Source organism: Danaus plexippus (assembly GCF_018135715.1).
Source record: "Danaus plexippus chromosome 18 unlocalized genomic scaffold, MEX_DaPlex mxdp_20, whole genome shotgun sequence".
In the NCBI taxonomy this organism is placed as follows: domain Eukaryota; kingdom Metazoa; phylum Arthropoda; class Insecta; order Lepidoptera; family Nymphalidae; genus Danaus; species Danaus plexippus.
In genome coordinates, this window is record NW_026869853.1 from 3,681,083 (window position 1) to 3,702,243 (window position 21,161).

The 21,161-nt window shown below is 36.6% G+C and overlaps 5 protein-coding genes across 7 annotated transcripts in view; 2 read left to right on the plus strand and 3 right to left on the minus strand.

Annotated features, from left to right (window-relative positions):
- Positions 1-127: 127 nt before the first annotated feature.
- LOC116772939 (protein transport protein Sec23A) lies at positions 128-9,445 on the plus strand. 2 transcript variants are annotated; one of them, XM_061528385.1, is made up of 14 exons: positions 128-292; positions 374-661; positions 966-1,221; positions 1,333-1,903; positions 1,982-2,124; positions 2,274-2,413; positions 2,742-2,860; positions 3,356-3,509; positions 3,787-3,938; positions 4,137-4,311; positions 4,584-4,739; positions 8,444-8,509; positions 8,725-8,745; positions 9,269-9,445. In XM_061528385.1, exons 2-14 carry the CDS (start codon positions 383-385, stop codon positions 9,356-9,358), a joined length of 2,322 nt encoding a protein of 773 aa, XP_061384369.1. In that variant the 5' UTR covers positions 128-292; positions 374-382; the 3' UTR covers positions 9,359-9,445. The 2 variants fall into 2 exon arrangements, with proteins under 2 accessions (XP_061384369.1, XP_061384370.1); XM_061528386.1 differs by lacking the exon at positions 8,725-8,745.
- Positions 5,717-8,317, minus strand: LOC116772938 (uncharacterized). Its single transcript, XM_061528387.1, has 5 exons — positions 8,208-8,317; positions 8,021-8,129; positions 7,856-7,941; positions 6,901-7,701; positions 5,717-6,736 (listed from the first exon to the last, which is right to left on the minus strand). The coding sequence occupies exons 1-5, from the start codon at positions 8,293-8,295 to the stop codon at positions 5,757-5,759; spliced, it is 2,064 nt and encodes a 687-aa protein (XP_061384371.1). The 5' UTR covers positions 8,296-8,317; the 3' UTR covers positions 5,717-5,756.
- A 163-nt stretch (positions 9,446-9,608) lies between the features above and the next one.
- LOC116773200 (calcineurin B homologous protein 1) lies at positions 9,609-12,011 on the minus strand. 2 transcript variants are annotated; one of them, XM_032665622.2, is made up of 5 exons: positions 11,923-12,011; positions 11,546-11,615; positions 11,209-11,472; positions 10,757-10,850; positions 9,609-10,124 (listed from the first exon to the last, which is right to left on the minus strand). In XM_032665622.2, the coding sequence occupies exons 2-5, from the start codon at positions 11,610-11,612 to the stop codon at positions 9,980-9,982; spliced, it is 570 nt and encodes a 189-aa protein (XP_032521513.1). In that variant the 5' UTR covers positions 11,613-11,615; positions 11,923-12,011; the 3' UTR covers positions 9,609-9,979. The 2 variants fall into 2 exon arrangements, with proteins under 2 accessions (XP_032521513.1, XP_032521511.1); XM_032665620.2 differs by having other exon boundaries at positions 11,546-11,941.
- Positions 12,012-12,287: 276 nt separating this feature from the next.
- Positions 12,288-21,161, plus strand: part of LOC116772898 (dynein regulatory complex subunit 7) — an 83,059-nt gene continuing 74,185 nt past the window's right edge. Inside the window, exons 1-2 of the mRNA XM_032665202.2 lie at positions 12,288-12,866; positions 12,956-13,081. Of these exons, the coding sequence (XP_032521093.2) occupies positions 12,441-12,866; positions 12,956-13,081 (552 nt within the window). The 5' untranslated portion in view covers positions 12,288-12,440. The remainder of the gene's footprint in view (positions 12,867-12,955; positions 13,082-21,161) is intronic.
- On the minus strand, positions 13,559-17,752 carry LOC116772899 (protein distal antenna-like). Its single transcript, XM_032665205.2, has 2 exons — positions 17,430-17,752; positions 13,559-16,157 (listed from the first exon to the last, which is right to left on the minus strand). The coding sequence occupies exon 2, from the start codon at positions 16,139-16,141 to the stop codon at positions 14,633-14,635; it is 1,509 nt and encodes a 502-aa protein (XP_032521096.1). The 5' UTR covers positions 16,142-16,157; positions 17,430-17,752; the 3' UTR covers positions 13,559-14,632.

Below are 21,161 nucleotides of genomic sequence, written 5' to 3' on the forward strand. Positions count from 1 at the left end.
ATACTTATTTGATATATAAAAAAAACTTTTATTATGGTTAATATTAGTTTAGGAAATTAAATATTAAAATAAAATAAATACATTGATTATTATTTTGTTTTTAAAAATGACGTGGCGAAAGTGACAGTTCAATTCTCTATGGATGTACCTATTGCCAAATCAGCTAGGCTAGGTCCGTCTGGTAAAAAAATATAGTATAAATTTCATTTTATTTACGTTCCTGAATGGACTAATATTTATTTAGCCGTACACGGCTAGTACATCTGGGCATTCAATAATACATGTATCTGTGGTGCGTATCTAACGAACTTAATTTTTTTTTTAATACATAATCTTGAATGTATATCTATGTTTTTTCGAAATAATATTATAGAACGGTGAAATGGCAACTTATGAAGAGTTCATTCAACAAAATGAAGATAGAGATGGCATCAGGTTTACGTGGAACGTATGGGCTTCAAGTAGAATTGAAGCTACAAGGCTTGTTGTCCCTTTAGTTTGTCTTTACCAGCCATTGAAGGAGCGACCGGACCTACCTCCTATTCAATATGAACCAGTATTGTGCACACGTAATACTTGTCGCGCAGTACTCAATCCAATGTGCCAAGTGGACTACAGAGCCAAATTGTGGGTCTGCAATTTTTGTTTCCAAAGAAATCCTGTAAGTATAAATACTAAAGGAATATACTTAGTGATATTAATTGGCAAAAATTGCACCCTTAATGTAGGTGACTTATAAAACTCTCCTTAATCTTATTAGAAATATATATTTTCAAAGAAATAAATCTTATATGTTAAGCAAATTTTTAATATGAAAATAAGGTTTACCTCTTGTTGTTAGAAACAAATAGTCCTAGTTTAAGCAAGTCAGACCTATATTAGAAACAAAATTATTTAAATGTTCACTATTCATAATTGTTTTTTTAAATTATTTTATAATTTAAATTATGTCAACCACATTTCAGTTTCCCCCGCAATATGCTGCTATATCAGAACAGCATCAACCGGCAGAGCTCATCCCAAACTTTTCCACCATAGAGTACACCATAACCAGAGCACAAAGCATGCCACCCATTTTTCTGCTTGTGGTTGATACTTGCCTTGATGAAGAAGAACTCGGAGCTCTCAAAGACTCCCTACAAACTTCACTTAGTCTTATGCCTCAAAATGCTCTTGTTGGACTTATTACATTTGGCCGTATGGTACAAATTCATGAATTGGGTAAGCTTAGCTTCAACACTACTTGAGAAAACATTCCATTTTATATTTTTTACTTTTAGTGATATTATTACTTAGTAATTTATTAATTGTAATTATTTTCTCTAATTGTAGGAACAGAAGGCATATATAAGTGCTATGTTTTCAAGGGCACAAAAGATTTGACAGGTAAACAAATTCAAGAACAATTAGCAATAGGCCGAGTCAATGCACCTAACCCTCAACAGAGACCCGGTACTGCCCCACCTCAGCCACCGGCACATCGGTTCTTGCAACCAGTGAAACAGTGTGACATGGCTCTCACGGATTTATTGAGTGAACTAGGTCGTGACCCTTGGCCATTAGGTGTCGGGAAACGTCCTCTAAGAAGCAGCGGTGTCGCTCTGTCATTAGCTGTGGGAATGTTGGAGGTTACATATCCCAATACTGGCGCTAGAATCATGATGTTCCTTGGAGGACCATGCTCTCAAGGCCCCGGTCAAGTTGTCAATGATGAATTGAAGCAACCAATTCGTTCCCATCATGACATCCATAAGGACAATGCAAAATATATGAAGAAGGCTATCAAACATTATGAAGCTTTGTCTCTTAGGGCTGCTACTAATGGCCATGCCATTGATATTTACTCATGTGCTCTAGACCAGACCGGGTTGATGGAGATGAAACAGTGTTGTAATTCTACAGGGTGTGTATATCTTTGTATAAAACAAATTTTTTTTTTTATAAAATATATTTTTTTATAAAATACAACACTTTTTCATAGTGGACACATGGTAATGGGTGATTCATTCAATTCGTCATTGTTCAAGCAAACATTCCAAAGAGTCTTTGCTAAGGATCAGAAAGGAGATTACAAAATGGCATTCAACGGAACATTGGAAGTTAAATGTAGCCGTGAACTGAAAAGTATGTTGTATAATTACATTATATGTTGTAAATAATCTCTTAAAATTATATGTACACTAAATAATATATTCCTTTGATATAAATACAACTTTAACATTTAATGTTTTATTTTTTAGATATTTATTATCATATTGTTTTTCCATTTTCAGTATCTGGTGCAATCGGATCATGTGTTTCGCTGAATGTCAAGGGTCCGTGTGTCTCTGATCAGGAGGTCGGTATGGGGAACACATGCCAATGGAAAATGTGCACCTTCACACCCAGCACTACAATGGCTATCTTCTTTGAGGTAATCATTTCAAATGTTATAATATATTAAAAAAAATTCATCCACTACATTACAAGGAACCTAACATTAAACATTATATTCATGGACAGTATAAAAACATTCCTTAAATACTGAAATTATTATAATTACTTATTTGCTTCAATAAATTATCACATATGGAGGTATTAACTAAATAGATTCTGTCATTTGGCCATCATTAGCAATAATAATTACTCTCAAAAACGACTTGCAAATTGTCTCTATCATATCTAAGTCATTATTTATATCTTTCATGTTAAATTAAATGTTATTTAATATAAAAGGTTGTGTAATTTTTTATGTTTTCCAGGTGGTAAACCAGCACACAGCGCCCTTACCAGCAGGTGGTCGCGGCTGTGTCCAGCTCATTACGCAGTACCAGCACTCCAGCGGGCAGAGACGCGTCAGGGTCACCACCATTGCTAGAAAGTAACTATAAAAATGTTTATTATATATATATATTACTGCCAATGAAACAAGATAAATTTTGTAAACTTCGTCCTTTTCACAGTGCTAGATATGTATGTGTTTTTTATTTAGTATTTAGTATCTGACACTGTAGAATGATTTTTCATCTTTGACAGTAAATTATAAAAATGATTTTCTTTTATATTATAACTTATTAATTCATTATTGTATATCACAATAACACGGCCAAAATAGTTCCAGTTTCTACTGATGATTTTTTTTTTTGTTAATATTCTAATTTTTACAGTATTAAAATTTCTATTACATTCCTTTTTTAAAAACATTACTCGAGTGCATACTGTTAATAACAAGCCTATAAAAATACTGTTTCCTTTTTTGAGCATGCAATATGTTACCCGTTTATAATTTTATCATATACATATCATCAAACTCTTTAATGTTTATAACCATATGGTGATATTGAAATTAATATTAAATTAAACCGCCTGCGACCAGCTGGGGCGATGCTGCCGTCAACCTTCATCATATATCAGCCGGCTTCGACCAGGAAGCCGCCGCGGTAGTGATGGCCCGCCTCGTGGTGTACCGCGCCGAACAAGAGGACGGACCGGATGTACTGCGCTGGTTGGACCGGATGCTGATACGACTGGTACAGACAAACATCCACTTAAAGCCTCACCACATGTCTGTGTACACACTTTATATGAATCTGGATTTTCATCCATAAATCTTTAGACATGATATATGTTAATATAAGATAAGAATACTGGCTACTACTGTCTACAGAACATACATAGTTTGACTATTAAAACTTGTTGTTAGGAGTTATATATACATACATACATGCATGCCAATGTATTACATAATATAAGACAGAATATATGTATAATAATTGGCACTGAATATACTAATATGATTGATTGCAGTGTCAGAAGTTCGGAGAGTATGCTAAGGATGATCCTAACAGTTTCCGTCTGTCAGAGAACTTCAGCCTCTACCCTCAGTTCATGTACCACCTCCGGAGATCACAGTTCCTTCAAGTATTCAATAATTCACCCGATGAAACTACTTTCTATAGGTAACATTATACACATATACATACATATATATATATATATATCTGGACCCCTATTTGTAACCCCAGAGTGACTGCTAAAATAAAATCTCAGAATAATTTTAACACATACTAAGTAATTCTTTATTACAACTAAATTGCCTGCTGATATGACATTGCATAACATTATTTCTGTTATTAATTAATCTTATTTTATTCCAGACACATGTTAATGCGTGAGGACCTCACCCAGTCCCTCATCATGATCCAGCCCATACTGTACTCCTACAGTTTCGGAGGTCCCCCAGAGCCTGTTCTGCTGGACACTTCCTCCATACAGCCTGACAGGATACTGCTTATGGATACTTTCTTCCAGATCTTGATATACCACGGAGAGGTGTGTGGACAATACTAAAATACTTAAATACTCTAAAAACAAAGTGTAGTAAAAGGGAAAATGCCTAAAAATGTTGTCCTTGGAGCTAAACTCATTAATATCAGATTTATATAGCAAATAAAGCACCAAATATTTTTTTTTCAATTAATATATATAAAATAATATATAATAAATTATATACATATGTTAGTATAAAGATCATAGCTTTTATTTCTGTTCATGTCAATAAAATTGTCACTAATTATGTAATTATATTAATGCACTACCCACAGACTATAGCCCAATGGAGGGCGCTGCGCTACCAGGACATGGCAGAGTACGAGAGCTTTGCCCAGCTGTTGAGGGCTCCTGTAGACGACGCACAGGATATCCTGCAGAACAGATTCCCCGTCCCTCGGTATATTGACACAGAGCACGGAGGTTCACAGGTCAGTCGAAGAACTTAGTACTATGTACCAAATTTAATTTAATAAATTAGTATTCATAAAGCTTACCTAGATGTTAGAACATGTATTCTTTGTTATATAGAAAATAAAATTACTCATTGAACCAGGTTCATAGATATACAACTAAAATAATTGATTGTGCACTGTCTCGAAGGACATACCTTGCTTACAGACATTAAAAGCTATTTATAACATCAGTCTTTTATGTCAAATTAATACACAGACAGTATGTCATAAAATATTTAAGATATATAACAAATACATCTTCTATAAGGGATACAGCCTATGAGTTATTTCTCGGTTATAGATAGTATAAGAACATTTTGAGTCCTTTTATAAGCAGACTTCAAATATTTAAGCGGTTGTTGTGGCCTGGAGGTTAAAGGACCGCCTCTCATGCGTGAGGGCGCGGGTTCGAAACCTGGCAAGTACCAATGTGATTTTTCATAGTCATATGGACTTTCTGAGAGTATTTAGACACCACTGACGGACGGTGAAGGAAAACATCGTGAGGAAACCTGGACTTATAATTTCAAATTATAAGTTTGTAATCGCCAACCCGTCTTGAACAAGCGTAGTGATTAATGCTCTAACCTTCTACGTGTGAGAAGAGGCCTTACTCAGCAGTGGGCTCCGATAGGCTGATGATGATGATGAAATTTTTAAAAACGGCAATAATATGTAGAAGCTGTTAGCATATATGTCTCAATAAAAATTTGGCAAACTAATAGTTTTAAATACAAAATGCTATAAGTGTTCCAGTTGGTAGTTTTGGGACCACCGTGAGATTAATAGTCAGACATTTGGATATCTGACTATTAATGTTGTTGGCAACATAACATACTTTAAAATGCATCAGAACTATATTTTTAGATTTATTTTTAAATAGTTATTTTAAATAAAACTTTAATCAGGATTAGTGTTCGAGATGTAATTATTATTATTATTTTTGGTTCTAATTTTAAAAACTCTTGTAGTCCCGTAGTTATTTATTGTGATCTATGAAGTTTCAACACTTCGTACTTTGTCTCTGGTGGTGAGGATCCTCTCCAGCATGTCTGTGACCTTCTGTTGTGTCTTGAGGAAGTTCTTAAAATGTGTGTCGTCATATCTGCCCTTCTTCATACTGTTCAAGGATAGCTGTTGTCTGGATGCTATTTTTCTGTTGCAACATTCCACCATCTGCTTTGAGTACGAATACTTCTCGTTGCAACAGTCGACCCTCTCGGTGTATATTTTCTTGGCTGGTACGTCTAGGATGTCAGTGTTTTCCAATCGTTCGTGGAAGCGTGGCACTTGTGCTGTCTTAATGTAGGCGGTGTCTGAACGCGGATGGTATTTTGGATTCCTCTTTTCGTAATAATCGCTGTGGTGTTTGACTCCGTCGTTCAATGTGAATCGTACCTCATCAGCGTTCAATGGTACCTTATAACTGTTGCGAGCTTTAGGAATGTGGATTGGCTTTGATAGATATTGTTCAAAATTTTTCGTTTCCTCGAAGGGATTGTTCCTAGGTTTCAAGGCGTTATTTATGACCCCTATCCTGTAGGGGATTTCTGTGGTCACTACTATGTTCTGGTTAATAGGATTCATTGGTTTCTCTATGGGTATACCTAAAGGTGGTATTTCTAGATTGTTCGTCTGAAACGTGATCGGTATCAATCGTTTCCTGGGCGCTCTGACTGTGACTGTGCCCTCGTTTGTTCTGAACTTGTGCTCCTGCGGTTCATAATCGAAGTTTACTTTAGAATCGCTCTTCGGATATCCGTACGGATTGCTATTCTGTATCTGTGCTCCTTTTTGTACTCCAAAAGGTATCGCGGGCGGTAGCAACTGTTGAATGTTATGTTCATTGTGCGGACTGGTTATCACCACACTGTTGGTCTTCAGAGATTTGAACTCTTCAAACATTTCGAGGAATTTCTTTAGAACTGATTCTTGAATTTTTATATTCCTATCCCTGGCTGGTTCTGAGGATTCTGTAACAAAAAAAAAAATCTTGCCTTAAATCTTGGCTAATATGGACGAACTTGGTAAATAAGTGCTGCATGTTTAAAAGCTTTAGAATTGTGGGAAATCGATAAATACTATTTAATTATCATTGTACATTGTGAAGTACATTATATAATGTCAAAGTATTTACTTGTAACTCGTGTAGTTTGAGTCGTAGTCCTCGCTGTAGTCTCTTGAAGTTTCAGTTTGAGATCTCTAAGAACAAGTTCCTTAACACTGTCTGCTATTTCTTTTATCATGTCTTTTGAGAAATTCTTTTCTCTCTGTCTCTCCGTAGTGACGACAAATCTCTCCTTGTCTTTTAGTCTCCTCGAGTACGGATTCTGGTATATTTTTCTGTTGTCGTCGGAATATTTACTATTGTCTTCATAATCACGATTGGATCCACTCTCATCCTTATCCGAGATAATCCTAAGTGGACTTCTAGAGTGTTTTTGACCGCCAAAAGGCAACAAATATGGCAGATTATGATCCGGTCCAAATTCATCAGCTCTCTTGTTACTAAGTCTTGACTTTGCATAGCCTCTATAGTCGTCAATGAAACCTCTTTGTGTCGTGGCCTCTGTGTCGTGTTTTCCGCTTTTAATCTTTTTATTTTTAAAGTAGTTGTCAAGTAACTTCTTTATGTCATCCTCTTCATCGGGCTCAACGTCTACGTCACGTTTGTTTTTCGTCTCTGGAACGTAAGATATTTCTGGATCGTACTTTTCTCTTACGGTTTCCGTTGTTATCTTATGCTCGAATTTCATATCGTTCCAGAATTTCAAGACACTGTCTAATTTCGGTTTCCCATCGTAATACTGTATAGCATCATTATTCTTCTTAATATTTGCATCATACGTTGCTAATGGGTCACTGTTATTAGACTCAATTTGATTTTTTTGTACATTTGCAGAGCTAGAATTCTTTACGTGTAAGTTTTCAGTGACTCCTGAAAAGAAGGAAATAGGTATAAAAAAATATATAAATTAACTTATTTTTTTCAAAATAACTGATGATTAAGTCGCATTAACAGAAATTTTAATTATTACAAATATTGTTTTTTTTTTTGGAACAATATAAATAAAAAAAGTAATAATATTTACCAGCTGTCGTATTATACGTCAACGTCGAACTGATAGTTTCGTCGTCAGTGATATTGCGCAATGTCATACATTCCTGTAGTAATTGACTGAAACGAGGGAACATTTTGATTTCACTGATATTCCGGTGGCATAAAATTCTAATAGTTATCGTAATGGAACACTAACCCATTGTTTGTATCGTGAATGTTTACGTTGTAACGCCGCAGTTTGTTCAACACGCTCACATCCAACTCCTCTTTTTGTATGCCGCTCAACAATAGTACGCACATCAAATCTGTAATTAATTTAAAATGGTTTAAGTAAGATTCGACCAAAACTAACAGCTATATGTTTATTATATTGCAATTAAAACCTTTTATCCGGTCTCTGGGACCGTGTGCGTGTGTGCGTGATAACGTACATGTGAGCGCGGCCGTTGTTAGAATAACCCGCCATAACATTATTGATATCCCGCGATGTCTTAACAGCTGCAAGGCTAAACATTGAATAATGAAATACTATAAGACTTTGATGATTCGATTATTTTGTGTTTATTTTTTTTTGTTGTTGTTGTTGTTGTTGTTGTTGTAATTAATTCTTTTATTACAGGCACGATTCCTTTTATCGAAAGTGAATCCCTCAAGGACACACAACAACATGTACGCCTACGGTGGGGTGAGTGAAATAAAAATTTATCGATTTTTATTAATTAGTTATCGATGTTGTTCAAAATGCTTTGAACATTTGATTTGCATTTGATATAAAATAATAAATATTTATTTGATTTTACATAAGATTTCGATGCATGTTTTTATGGCAGCGAAGCATGGTTTTTGAATTGACGTTTTTATTTTTTTTTCTGTTCCATCGTTGTTTTGGCGCGAAACCAGGCGATGCCGATACCATCTGCGGTAGAGTTTTTTTCTTTTTTTTTTCTTTGATATTCAGAGTTATGGGCTTCGGATTACGGGCTATGCACTTTACTTTGGCTTGCATGTTTCGCTTAATAACCAATACATATATAAAAGCTATTTATATAATTCGCATGTACATAATATATTACCTATGTTTCTGAACATACAAGAAGCGTCTCCGACGTTTTTACGTTGATTTATTCTTAATTGGTTTCTAATACATACATATATTTTTATAATGTTTTGGTTTGCGGTAGCATATATTTTTACAATTGATATTTTTATCGTGTATAAAATGTTATTTATGTGCTTTGGTGTCTGGATAAATAATAAATGATATTCATAAATTGCTATAGTGAATATTACAACAACATTGTAAAAAAGGTTTATATATATAAAAGTAAAAAATTCTTGAATATAAAAAAAAATTAACTAGTTTAGAAAGCGGTTCTGGTTGTTGGTTGCATGTTTATAATTATTTTATTATAATATGTGTATATTAATATATGTTTCGCAACAGGACGGTGGCGCCCCCGTGTTGACGGACGATGTTTCACTGCAAGTGTTCATGGAGCACCTCAAAAAGCTGGCTGTCTCATCAACGGCGTAAAATTAGAATATAAATGTAAATTAATTTGTTTATATGTTATTCCAATCTTTCATTCATTTAATACACCAATATATATGTATTTGTGAAGATATTAAATTTTTATTTATCCCTAAATAAAGATTATGGTAGTATAAAAATAGTTTTCATATATGGCAATCCAGATTTCAATCATTTAGATATCTTTGTATAATAATTTCAATATTATATACTTACGATAGGAATAATTTTTAAACCAGAAATTAAAATGTAATTGCTTATGTATTGTTTTTTTTTTATTTATTTCTATTAAAATAAGTATTTCAACAATAATAAAGTTCGGTTTTCATTATAATAACATATAAATTAAATTAAATCTGTAAACCCTAGCACTTGAGTGCAGCAAAATGTTTTTTTATGACAACACAAACGATTAGTAAACTTATTACAGTTGGTTGTTTAATTTGAATCTCATATAAAAATATATATGTTGAATAAATATAGCTATTCTACAACCCCTTACAAACATATAGTTTTAATTAATGCAAGCCCGCAGCGGCTTGATATTTTTCTTAGTTAGCATCCCGTAGAAAACGATCATAAGCATTACACTAAGGATATATGTCATATTTGCTTCATTGACGGTCAGTTCAGGAACCGTATAGACATTTTCTGCTCAACGTCTGTCCTTTCAAGCGCTCGGCAGAACTCTTCAAATGATATCATTTGGTCATTGTTGCTATCGGCTTCCAATATAGTCCTCTCAGCGATACTGGACAACTGTTCCTCGCTGAAATCAGATAAATCGTCTGATAATTCTGTTACTTAAACAACAGTTTGTATCAATAATCTTTAACTTCATTATAATCAAAGGTCACGTTATCAGTAATTACGATATTCCTATAACATTTTAATTGGAAAAAATTAATTGATAAATTTTTGTGAGTTACAATGAAAGTGACTATAATTTAAAGGTCGTTTACCTATTCAGATTTATACACAAATAATACTGAGTTAGTTCAACTAGGAACATTCTAGATTTTTACTATGTTAATATAACATTAATTGATAATGTAGGTAGATATTTATCGATATATTCTGATGAAGAGAAAAAGACATGAGATTACTGATGAAATATTTCTCTATAGTTGTTTTTATTATCAAAACTAATATGTTATCCCTCTATAATTATAAACAAACATATATAGATATCACCTAGACCACTAGACTATGTTAATGTATTGGTCAGCATATGTATGTAGGTCTGTCTCTTTAACCGACTTCAAAAAAGAGGTATATCAATTAGACCGTATGTATCCTTTTTAAACATACATATATATAGTCAGACTGCTCTTCATTACACATTACTGAATATTTCATGATGTATGAAAAGTAAGCAAAAAGATAATAAATATGGCAGACCTTATATTAACACCGACCATCATGTGTAAGATCGCCAACAGTTCATCCCTAGATATCTTGCCATCGTTGTCAAGATCGTACATAGAGAATGCGACTGAAATTAGATTTAAATATTTTTTGTTATATGTTTCTTAAAAGTTACAATTTATAACATACATAATACAGCAATGTTTGTTTCTGATGTGCAGAATGTGTTATCTTTAATAAGAATTCATTTCTTTCTAAAGTATAAAAAAAATTATATACAATTTGCCATTACGGGTGGTCGGGACAAACTGATCAAGCTATGTTCCATTTATTAATATTCTGTATCTGTTATATTCTATTTGTTATTGACAAAACCAAAATAAAATTGTTAATAATTGGTTCCTGCTACAAATTGCGCTCCAGACAAGTAAAATGGAATAATTTTAATCTTTTATACAATAACTGTTCATACTTCTTACACTTACATCTTAATTTTTCTTCCCTGCTGTTCAACCTATTCTCCCTATTCTTCCTAATAGGTCTGAAATGTGACAATACTCTCATAAACTGCAGAAAGTTGACTCTGTCATCGGTGCTGTCTGCAAAAAAAGAGTGAACTATCCTCTCGCTTAATGGATTGATAGCCAGTTCTGGTATTCTAAGGAAATCTTCACGCGAGAGAGTACCACAGTCGTTCTTATCCAGAGACGTAAATCGTGAGTAAAGCCGCTCTATCTGGTTTGGTGTAACTGAGAACAATAAAGAACTAAAAATAACCATACAAAGACATAACGCAACTTCTAAAAAGACATGTTAACTTACAACCAGTTTCCTCTTGTATTTGCGCAATTTCTTCTTCCCGTAACAACAATGATGATTTGTTACCCATTTTCTATGAAATACTATGTTTAAGTATATTATTCTATCTGGGTATCAGCTTATGACAAGGAATTAAAAACTGATAAGTTAAATAATCTAATAGAACTAATCGATTTTCAATACTTTAAGAAATTGCGTCAATATTTACATTCACAATGGAAATATATTCCGTTTCTTTAAAAACAAACAATAAATGCGAGTAGTAAAAATATTGTTAGTAAATGTAATGTTCCTTTTAATATTATTTTATTCAACGAAATTCGTTGAAACTTATGGCTATATAGAATTGACAAATCATAGACCTGAGTACAAAGACTTACTTTCTAGGTTTGTGTACCTTATAGAGAGAGTGAAAGAGACTAAAATTGAAGAATTGATTGAAACAACGCAATGCTTCTGTAGTTTGAAAACTGTCAACGCTGTCACGTATGACTTTGACTTTATATTTTTGACATGTATGTTAAAAACTTCCAGATAATATAATATACAATAATTTTCAATTACCACGTTTAAAAAATAAACATATTTATACATTTACTAATAGTATATGTTCTAATGACAAAATACAGACAGAGGGAAAATTGCATTAGTCTTTATATATTTATCAAAAGGAGGCTTTACTTCAGATATATTAATTCTATGATTCTTTCAATGATTGTTGCTGGGTTACTGAAAATCTGAAAGCAATAGACTATTGACCTAGTTTTTTGTAGTACGAGACATGTTGCATATTTCGATTTTTATATTGTCATTTATAGACACTAATTGAAGTATTAATTTTGTTTAATAAATTTAAATGATTTCTATATTAATTTGAAACGATTGGAATAAATGAAAAATGAGTACAGCAAAAGTAACTTTGGAAACATTCAACCCAGATAAGAAGACTGATGTAGAACAGCTTGACCCAGTTTTAGAAATTAACGAGAATGTTGCAAGTCAATTATTTGATCGACCAACAGAAGAAGGCGAATTCGAAGAATTACCGCCTAAAATTTTCGGATTCAAGGATGTACAGGAACCTTTAACTATAGAATCATTGAACAATGCTATATACGAACTCGGTATTATTAATTTATGTTGGCCGGAAATTAAAGAACCAGTATTTGAGACACGCACCTGTTTTCCTATTAGTTATTATACAAATACGAATAAAGAAAGACTTCTTCTGGCGTACGCTGAAAATTTTAGAAGACAGTTTCTATTTCACTACAAAATGAGAAAACCTTTGTTTTTGCAAGCTGTAAATGAATGCGGGTTAGAGGTAAACTTATAATTCTCTAATAAATTATCGTATACTAAATTCATTTAGATATTATTTTAGTAATTTTTTTGTATCATTACTGCTCTTAGAAAATGGTTTGTACCTCCATCCGCCCTACAAAGCTGTGTTTCGCTGACACGACAAATTGGCAAGGAATTTCTGCGTTACTATCAGATTTTTTCGACTACGAACCTCTTAAAAAACCCATGTTACATGTAAGTATGCTGTAGAACCGTTGTCTTAGAATTGTCTATTGATAGTTGCACCACTTGTTAAGAGATGGAGCTGATTGTGATTTTAAATAATATTTATTAAGATAATTTTGAAAAGGTTTTATCACTTCGCTCTCGGTACTGTCAGACTTTAATATAAAGTTACACTTTATATATATTGTATAATGGGCTCAACTTCATATTTTAGTTTTAATCTTGACCGACGCTGATATTCTTTAATCAATCAAAAGATGGCGCTAGTTGTTTTAACATTGAAAGCTTTGAAAGTTGTAAGTGGATAACTTATTAGTTGTAAAGCTAAACATATATTTTATTTTCTAACTCATTCAATTTATAAATTCTTTAGAATGAAACTGTACTTGATCTTTTTTTTTTTTATTATAGCAAGTTAATGTTAATATATCTTCATACTAACAGACTACTTCTTATTCAAATAGTAAGGGCAATGAAAACATCATGTAAAGGTTAATCTTTAATTCTTCAACATTTCAAGATCACATACTTTGTGTAAGGAGTATAATTTTAATAATTTCAATTTGTAATTTTGTACAAAATACATCTCTCAAATAATTTCCCGTGGAGCTAATAAAATTAACACGAAATGCAAATTAACTATTCTTACTTCAATGAAACGGAGCTCTAAACTCTTCTAGAAGGTTCGGTTGCCCCGGCCCTCGCCGTGACCAAGCCTCCGTCATTGGACAATCGTTCAACATACAATAATACACTCTATTTATTAGGAATGTACTTACAATATTAATAATCTCTCAATAATTTATAATTTTGATCACAGTGTCCTTAACTGTTAACTTTAACATATAATACAATTCCGATGTCGACATACGTCATGTCTACAATATAAAATACTGAGCAATACAAAACAATCAGACGTGTACCTAGCTCTAACACAATAGTCATAAATTATCTTAACAATACACCTTGTTCGCATGATTGGCACACGAGACGAAACATCCTTCCAGTATTTGGTATGAGGAGCCTGGAGACGGGAGACGGGACGAGTGTCACGTCCCGTGTCACGTGTCGCCGTCTCGGAGGCGAGAGTTTGAAAGGACGCCGTGACTTAGCATAGCTATGCTCATGACTTGAGGTAGAACACGGGGCTCCAACTACTAGAGTAGGGTTGAAGGGGAATGTCAGCAGCGGCACTACTTACACTAGGTACTGAACGAGGGAGTATGCGTGCATCGAAAATAAAGGGTTCGCCGGTTAATGCGTAACATTCATTAAAAGACTACCATATCTGATTATAAAGACCGATGAAACGCGGAACTATCTAATGCTGTGTTCACGGAGGTCGCTCGGCGGAGCTCACCGAGACCGCGGCGGACTTATAACTTAACTAAACTAAAAGTAAACAGATTTAATGCATAGCTTTTCTTTTAGAACAAAGAAATTACGCAAATTTGGCTACACATATCACAAGTGAACGCTTACTGGCGACGACCTATATACTAATTATGTACATGTAATTGAATAATTCCCTGTAGCGAGCGCCGGACGGAGGCCGCGGGGTTACTTGCGGCGTGCGTCGGGCGCGGCGCGGCGCGTGCGGAGGTTGTGGAGCAGTGCTCGGAGCTGATGCACGTGCATGCGGGTGACGCTCGGGTCGCCGCTGGCCTCCAGCCACGCGAGGAACTTGTCTCCGTGTTCCAGCGCCTCCACCGTGCCCGCCTCCCACTCGCCGTTCGTGGAGCCGTTGCTCTTATTCTCTTCGTTGGCCGCTTGGCTGCTGTTGAACAGTAAGTTGTCGAGCACGTTTCTGGCCTTGGTTTGGCTTCTGCCGGACTCGATGGGTTTCTCTACTGAGGGTTCCTTATTCTCCGTGCCGACGTCCGGGCTCGAGGCGGGCTCGGCCACTCGAGGTTCTGCGGGAGCGGCCGGGAGCGGCGGCGGGACTGTCTCGCGGACTTTAGCCGACAGAGTTTGGCTCTGGTCTGGACTAATGATGCTCCGGTCGTCCTCCGGCTTCGCTTTAGTTAAATGCGAGAACAAGATGTCTCCGGACTTGTCTTTCGGTACCTGTGACGCCGGCTTGTGCTTGTCTTCCGGAACCGGCATGGCTCCACCGAACTGTTTGTAATACTGCCACAGCCAAGAGTTTCTGTTGTAGTCGAGGTGCGAACTGACGGGCGGCGTGGGCGCCACGGGCTTAGGCGGCAGAGTGGGATCGCTAGTTTTTCCTAATTGCAACGGATGAGCCGTTGTTTGGGAAGTCAAATCTAGCATGGCCTGTTGAGTTTTGAGCCAGTACCACAGCGTGTCGTCGACGGGCTGAGACGCTGATTGCGAAGTAGTGTGGTGACTCGACTTGGACCCGCTGTGTCTGTACGGGTCCGATGAGTGGTTTGATTTGCTGCGATGTTTGTTTTCGTTCAAGTTAAGCACTCCGTTGTGAGCTGGCTTCGGCGAGCGCACAGACCGCAGCGCTCTGCTCGCCGGCTGCGCCGACAGCGTCGACAGTCCGGGGTTCAGTTGAGCGAGGAGTGTTAGGTTGTTTGCGATTTCATTGAAGCTCAATCCGAGGTGAGAATGTGTAAGTCCTGGTAGATGGGCCAATCCCGATAGCGGGCTGATGGCGCTCATGGAGACGCTGGCTCCGGGGTCCGGTCGGCGCTCTCGTGGCGGATGGAGTGGGGGCGAGGGCTCGCTGCGCTTGGTAGTGAGCTCGACGGGGACATCGGCCTGCGGCGGAGGCTGGGTGGTGCTGTGAGTAACGGAGACCGCGCTAGAAAGATCCAGGCCGGTGTTGATGGGTGACTGAGGAGCTGTCGGGGACTCGGTGCGCGCGCGCTTGTCCGGCGGCTCCCCGTCGTTGCTCTTGTCGGTGTCGGGGGAGGACAACCTCGAGGTCATGTAGCGGAGCTTGTCCTCATTCTTGCACCAGCCCCGCAGCGTGGACTCGGGCACTCCTATGTCACGAGCGACCGAGGCTTTGGACTCGCCGTCGTTGACCCTCTGTATGGCCTCGATCTTATCTCCGGGTGTGAGGGCGCGCATAGGACGCTTTCCCTTCGTTGTCATCTTTGCCTCTCGCTTACTGCAACAAAAAAAATGTTTATTATACCTTAAAATTTATATTTTTTTGTAAATAGAACATCTATGCGTCTCCGTATTATGAAAAATTTATTTTTTCTCACGAGTTTCACAAATCGACGACTTAGAATCCCACTCTCATGACATTAAAAATATATATCTTGAGTCAATATCTGAATGTTGTAAAGTGATTACTCTTAAGACATGTCACTCGGTAATTATTATTACTAATTATACACATTGCTATTACGCTTTACACTTATTATAGGAGTTCGATGTTTGTTATAAGGAGAAAACATGTCAAAACATCGCTTTCCTATCTAAAGTCTCAAGTGCTAAACGTAAAGTTCAATAACCTTTTATCAATACACTTGTATCGATTCATCAAATTTTTTTGACATCCAATGTCATTTAGCAACACGTCACTCAAGGTTAACAAATCGTTAAAACAATAAATCCGTTTATGCGGAAAGCTATAAAGTTGCGAAAATATAAACAAAAACGAGATATAAAATTATGACCTACGACAACAGGCAGCCGCAAAATCGTCGGGTCAGTGACACCATAACCTTGGAGCCGGTGTCGCATCATGGATAACAGATGGCGTTACTAGCTCGCTATATAACATGTCATACTTTTCATAAATTTGTTGACTGTATTGTTTACGTTACTCTTTTTTTTTTATTTGACTCGAGAGTTTGACAACAAAGTTTGACATTTTAATATTATTATTATGGATCATCTACTTACATTAAGGTAAATGTTTTTCAATGTTTACTGTAATCTTTTATATTTTAGAGTAAATTAATGCGTAAAATATCTATGAAATACAAACTTTATACGAATATTTACCGTCGGAACTTAGTTATCGTTTAAGTAGTGTGTGCACGAAAATATGACCTTTTTAATAAATTACAGATTCTAAAAAAATATTAATTTAATACTCGAAACATAGGAATGATTTGAAAATATTTTTCCTAACAATTACTTCAATGAGCGTAGTTATTATTTAGCGTAGACAGTGATGTCCGGAATGAGTTCCTATCAATAAGAAGGTAGATTTGTTCTTTTACTAGTCATTGAAGGCAGAGGACCGCCGAAGTGAAATTTTTACACCACTTTAAGACAATTTATTATAGTAACAAATAAATTCAAGTCGAAGGCGAAAAGATAGAGGTTTAAAAAAAGTTACTACTGCATGAAATACAAGATATGTACACAAACTCCGCGTGAAAATTCGAAAAATTCGTGAGGAAGAAAGAAGTTGTAAACTTACTTGCGAGTCGGCACGTGTGTTGTGTTTACAATTTTTGACAGTTCGGCCGTTTTGTTATATTACAAACGGCCGCGTGCTTCAAACTTCCGACCAATAAAAATATAGGTGAGATGCGCAGTGCGCGGACGACACGTGTTCACAGGTTTAATGTTTCACTCACTATCACGAGTCAGGGGACACGGTGTGTCGCCGGTCCCGGGTCGCAGGTCGCAGGTCAAGACCGCGTATAAGTCGCGAGACGTTCGTCGCGAGGCGCGCGCGGCGACTGTGTGCCTGTGATAAGGCCAGCCGCGGTCCGCCGCCGGCCGCGCCTCTCCTTTGTGTCCGTTCGCCCCCGCGTCCCCCTCCGCCCTCCCGCAGCCCCCCGCGCCTCCTCTTCACCCCCGGCGGCCGCGAGCGACCCCCTCCCCCCGACCCGCCGCCCGCACTCGCCCCGCGTCCCTAAACACCGGCCTGGCCGCACTTTATTAATGCAATTAATTCTGTACGCATCAACTTTTTTCACCCCAAAAGATCTCTTTGAAAGTTTCGTCTTGTTCGGAAGTTCAGTCGACTTTGTTGAGTCTCGTCGCTCCGCAACTTTTCTGTGTTATAAACTTTGTCCCGCGGTTTTCTCTGTCACTAGTTACAGTTAGTGCTGGCGACCCGTGTCGCTGACTCGCTGTTCCCGTCCGCTTGTTTTTCTCATACGGACCTATTGAACAGTTATTAAGTAAATGTAATGATTCGAGTGACTTTTGACGGGATGAAAATTTCTTTCTTCTCATGCTTCAGCATTAATTCTTATTTTTAAAAGTATTTTAAACTGAATATATCTATCTATATTACATATAATGTTCAAAACACCAAGTTGGCACAGCATTAAGTATCACATTAAAAATATATGAGTAATATAGTTTGAATTGATTCCCAATTCACTGAGAGGACTTTTTTGGAACTGAGGTCAATTTCCATCCTCAGCACTACAGTTATCGGAAGAATATCTTCTGAATATACTTTGAATACATAGCGAAGCTTTGTTTTGGTCGATAGCATCAATATGGTGTAAAAAAAATAAGTGTATCATAACATTCAGTACCCATATTTTTTTAATCTACAATGACATATAGAAACTTAAAAAAAAACAATCTTAATTATCTGTGATATAAACGAACGCCTCTTACGTATTGACATAAACAATTACTATCAATTACGCGTTCTAAAGATATTCTGAAATATGCATTGAACCTCGTTGGTAGTTATTTTGTAATATAGAATAAGAATTTCTTAATTATAATATAAGATAATAAAATTTAACTTTATAACCAAATAAAGCACGCGGCGTCATTTTGTTATTTTGAAAACAGAATGAAAGTTTGTCGACATACGCCAGCATAATACTGAAATATAGATTACACGTGAAAATGTTCCGAATAAAAATAGATTTGATAATTTTAGATAAGATCTTTATCCTTGTCGCATAGACGTCTAGATATCTGAGAGGAAAAAGTCCGTACTTGTTTTATTATAATTTGATTGTAAATTTTAATAATACAGCGAGCTAATCGCGGGTGCTTAGGAATGTAATGACATTTTAATTTTTAAGTTTGGTGAGTTATATAGTTTAATATATTTCGTTTACTGTACACTGTTTAAACAATAAATAATGTTTATTATTGTGTCAATGGGAGAGTAAAATTGTAAATCGTGTACATTTAATGTTGTTAAGATAAGTACTCCGGCAAATCTTAAGTTACACGTGAAACAGGAAACATATTCTCCTCAGTCTGATCATGCTAACGGTATCCCTACCATGAGTTGTCATAGTCAAACAAAACACAGATAGTTTATAGTTTTTCGTTACTTAATTGTCTCACACTATGATGTTTTCTACGTTGTTACATTAATGGAAAACTATTATAAATATCAACCGTCCGTTTAGTTTGACGATATTCACTGGTGGTAAGCGTAATGTATTGTTTATTTAAATGCGACGTATTTGGTAAGCAGTCCGCATCCGCGCGAAACCGATGCTCTCTACTTAATTAGAAACGAGTTAGGAAAAAAAAATACCTTCATCGAGTACCTACTGTCGGTGTGACTTGGAAAGTTTGAAGTATATAGAGAGTACACTTAATAAAGACAGAATAGTAATATGTACGTAGTCGATATAAAAAAATTAATTCGTGTATATAATATCAGATTATGGCGTCGTTAAGAGAATTTTTATAATGAAATACCCAAAGATAATCTAGAAATAATAATGTTTAAGTTACTTTTTAATAACAATGAGAAATTAATTAAAATATTCTTGTCTACATAATTGTAACATACTTTCGTTCATCCTTACAATATTTAAGACGTGTTTAGATCGGTGAGGACATATCATAAGGTATGGTATACATATATGAATATGTAAGAAGTGTTTATTGACTTATTATTCAACGATTGCGTGTGAAATTTGGTTATAAAAGACATTTTATAACCAAATAAGTGTTTAGTGGAAGTCTAAGGTGTAATCTAATTGTCGTCTAGTGTACATATTTCCGTTGTTTTTGCTACAAGTCTCATTGTAACCTAGTATTATCTCAGTTTCTAGTAAAGTCTGAACTGTCGCCCAGTGTACTTATCGCTGAAGTCGTTAGACGTGAGACGTGTCGAGCCAGCCGTAGGTATGTTTGTGCCAAGTCGAGGCCACAAAGGCCCTCCGGACCGCGCGATTTACGATGCGTCGCCCGCACTGTATTTTGGGCATCGGCGATGTTTACCGGATAAGAAGATACGTAAATATAATGGATGTGGCAGTTTTAATTAATACTTCGGTTAATACTCTCAGTAACGAGAACATGTTAATCAAACGCGTATAGTAGATATATATCTTTTATTGTATCGTTCAGTTGGTTTCTGCTTAAGGTTTATTTCACAAGGGATTCCTATTAATATAAACATATACGGATCAATGAAACCTTTACGTAATTCAGTGTGCTGTATACAGTATAACTATGTTTCCACATCTGAGACCGCCATTAGCGTGGAGCCATTAGCGTCATTATAAGTTGTCACACGAGGGACGTAAGAGTCAAATTTACCGCGTCCATTTCAAGTGTGTTGTCAGCATCTGGGCACACGTTCTCTAGTGATTTTGTTATCGGCGGCGCGGCGGCACCCCCCGGCGACATCCGACGCCGCGCGCCATTACCGCGACCCCCCCCGGGCCGCGCCGACCCCCGCAGCCCCCGCGACTCCCCGCCGGCCTGGCCCCCGCCTGACCCCCCTCGTTCGCCACAAACACCCCCCGCCGCCCCCCGACACCCCCCCGTCACTCATTAGCCCGATGGCGCGAGACCGGCTGCATTCGCTGACGCCGCGACTTGAATTTTTAGACGCTGCTTACTAGCTTATATATATATAAATGTATATATGTATGTATGGTTACATAGGACAGGAGACGGCTAGCGGTGCGGGCGGACATCTGGTCGGAGATTATCGAGTACAATGAGTCCGTCAGCTCTTTGACTCACTTTCCAAATAACCGTTTGATAATGGTGCGATATTTTTTTACCTGCCGTATAACTAATTGGGTGGGGAATGCTTATGATGTTATTAGAAATGAAAGGGATACGACCGACGACCTGTATGGGGCGTTACGTTTAATAGACGTTTTGTACTGCGTTAATGTTGCCAGAGGTCCCTCGAGGTATTACCTGACGTATTAGGGGAGGACACTCGCTGAGAGCTAGAATAATGTATGAA

What these genes read in the sequence shown, in the direction of transcription:
- LOC116772939 (XM_061528385.1), top strand. Translation starts at nt 383, where the DNA reads ATGGCAACTTATGAAGAGTTCATTCAACAAAATGAAGATAGAGATGGC. An exon ending in GATGAAACTACTTTCTATAG is followed by an intron (nt 3,939 to 4,136) that starts GTAACATTATAC and finishes ATTTTATTCCAG; the next exon opens with ACACATGTTAATGCGTGAGG. An exon ending in CGATGCCGATACCATCTGCG is followed by an intron (nt 8,746 to 9,268) that starts GTAGAGTTTTTT and finishes GTTTCGCAACAG; the next exon opens with GACGGTGGCGCCCCCGTGTT.
- LOC116773200 (XM_032665622.2), bottom strand. Translation starts at nt 11,612, where the DNA reads ATGGGTAACAAATCATCATTGTTGTTACGGGAAGAAGAAATTGCGCAA. An exon ending in AATACAAGAGGAAACTGGTT is followed by an intron (nt 11,473 to 11,545) that starts GTAAGTTAACAT and finishes TATTGTTCTCAG; the next exon opens with TTACACCAAACCAGATAGAG. An exon ending in CAGGGAAGAAAAATTAAGAT is followed by an intron (nt 10,851 to 11,208) that starts GTAAGTGTAAGA and finishes ATCTAATTTCAG; the next exon opens with TCGCATTCTCTATGTACGAT.
- LOC116772899 (XM_032665205.2), bottom strand. Translation starts at nt 16,141, where the DNA reads ATGACAACGAAGGGAAAGCGTCCTATGCGCGCCCTCACACCCGGAGAT.
- LOC116772938 (XM_061528387.1), bottom strand. Translation starts at nt 8,295, where the DNA reads ATGTTATGGCGGGTTATTCTAACAACGGCCGCGCTCACATGTACGTTA. An exon ending in ATTCACGATACAAACAATGG is followed by an intron (nt 7,942 to 8,020) that starts GTTAGTGTTCCA and finishes CCCTCGTTTCAG; the next exon opens with TCAATTACTACAGGAATGTA. An exon ending in GACGTATAATACGACAGCTG is followed by an intron (nt 7,702 to 7,855) that starts GTAAATATTATT and finishes CCTTCTTTTCAG; the next exon opens with GAGTCACTGAAAACTTACAC.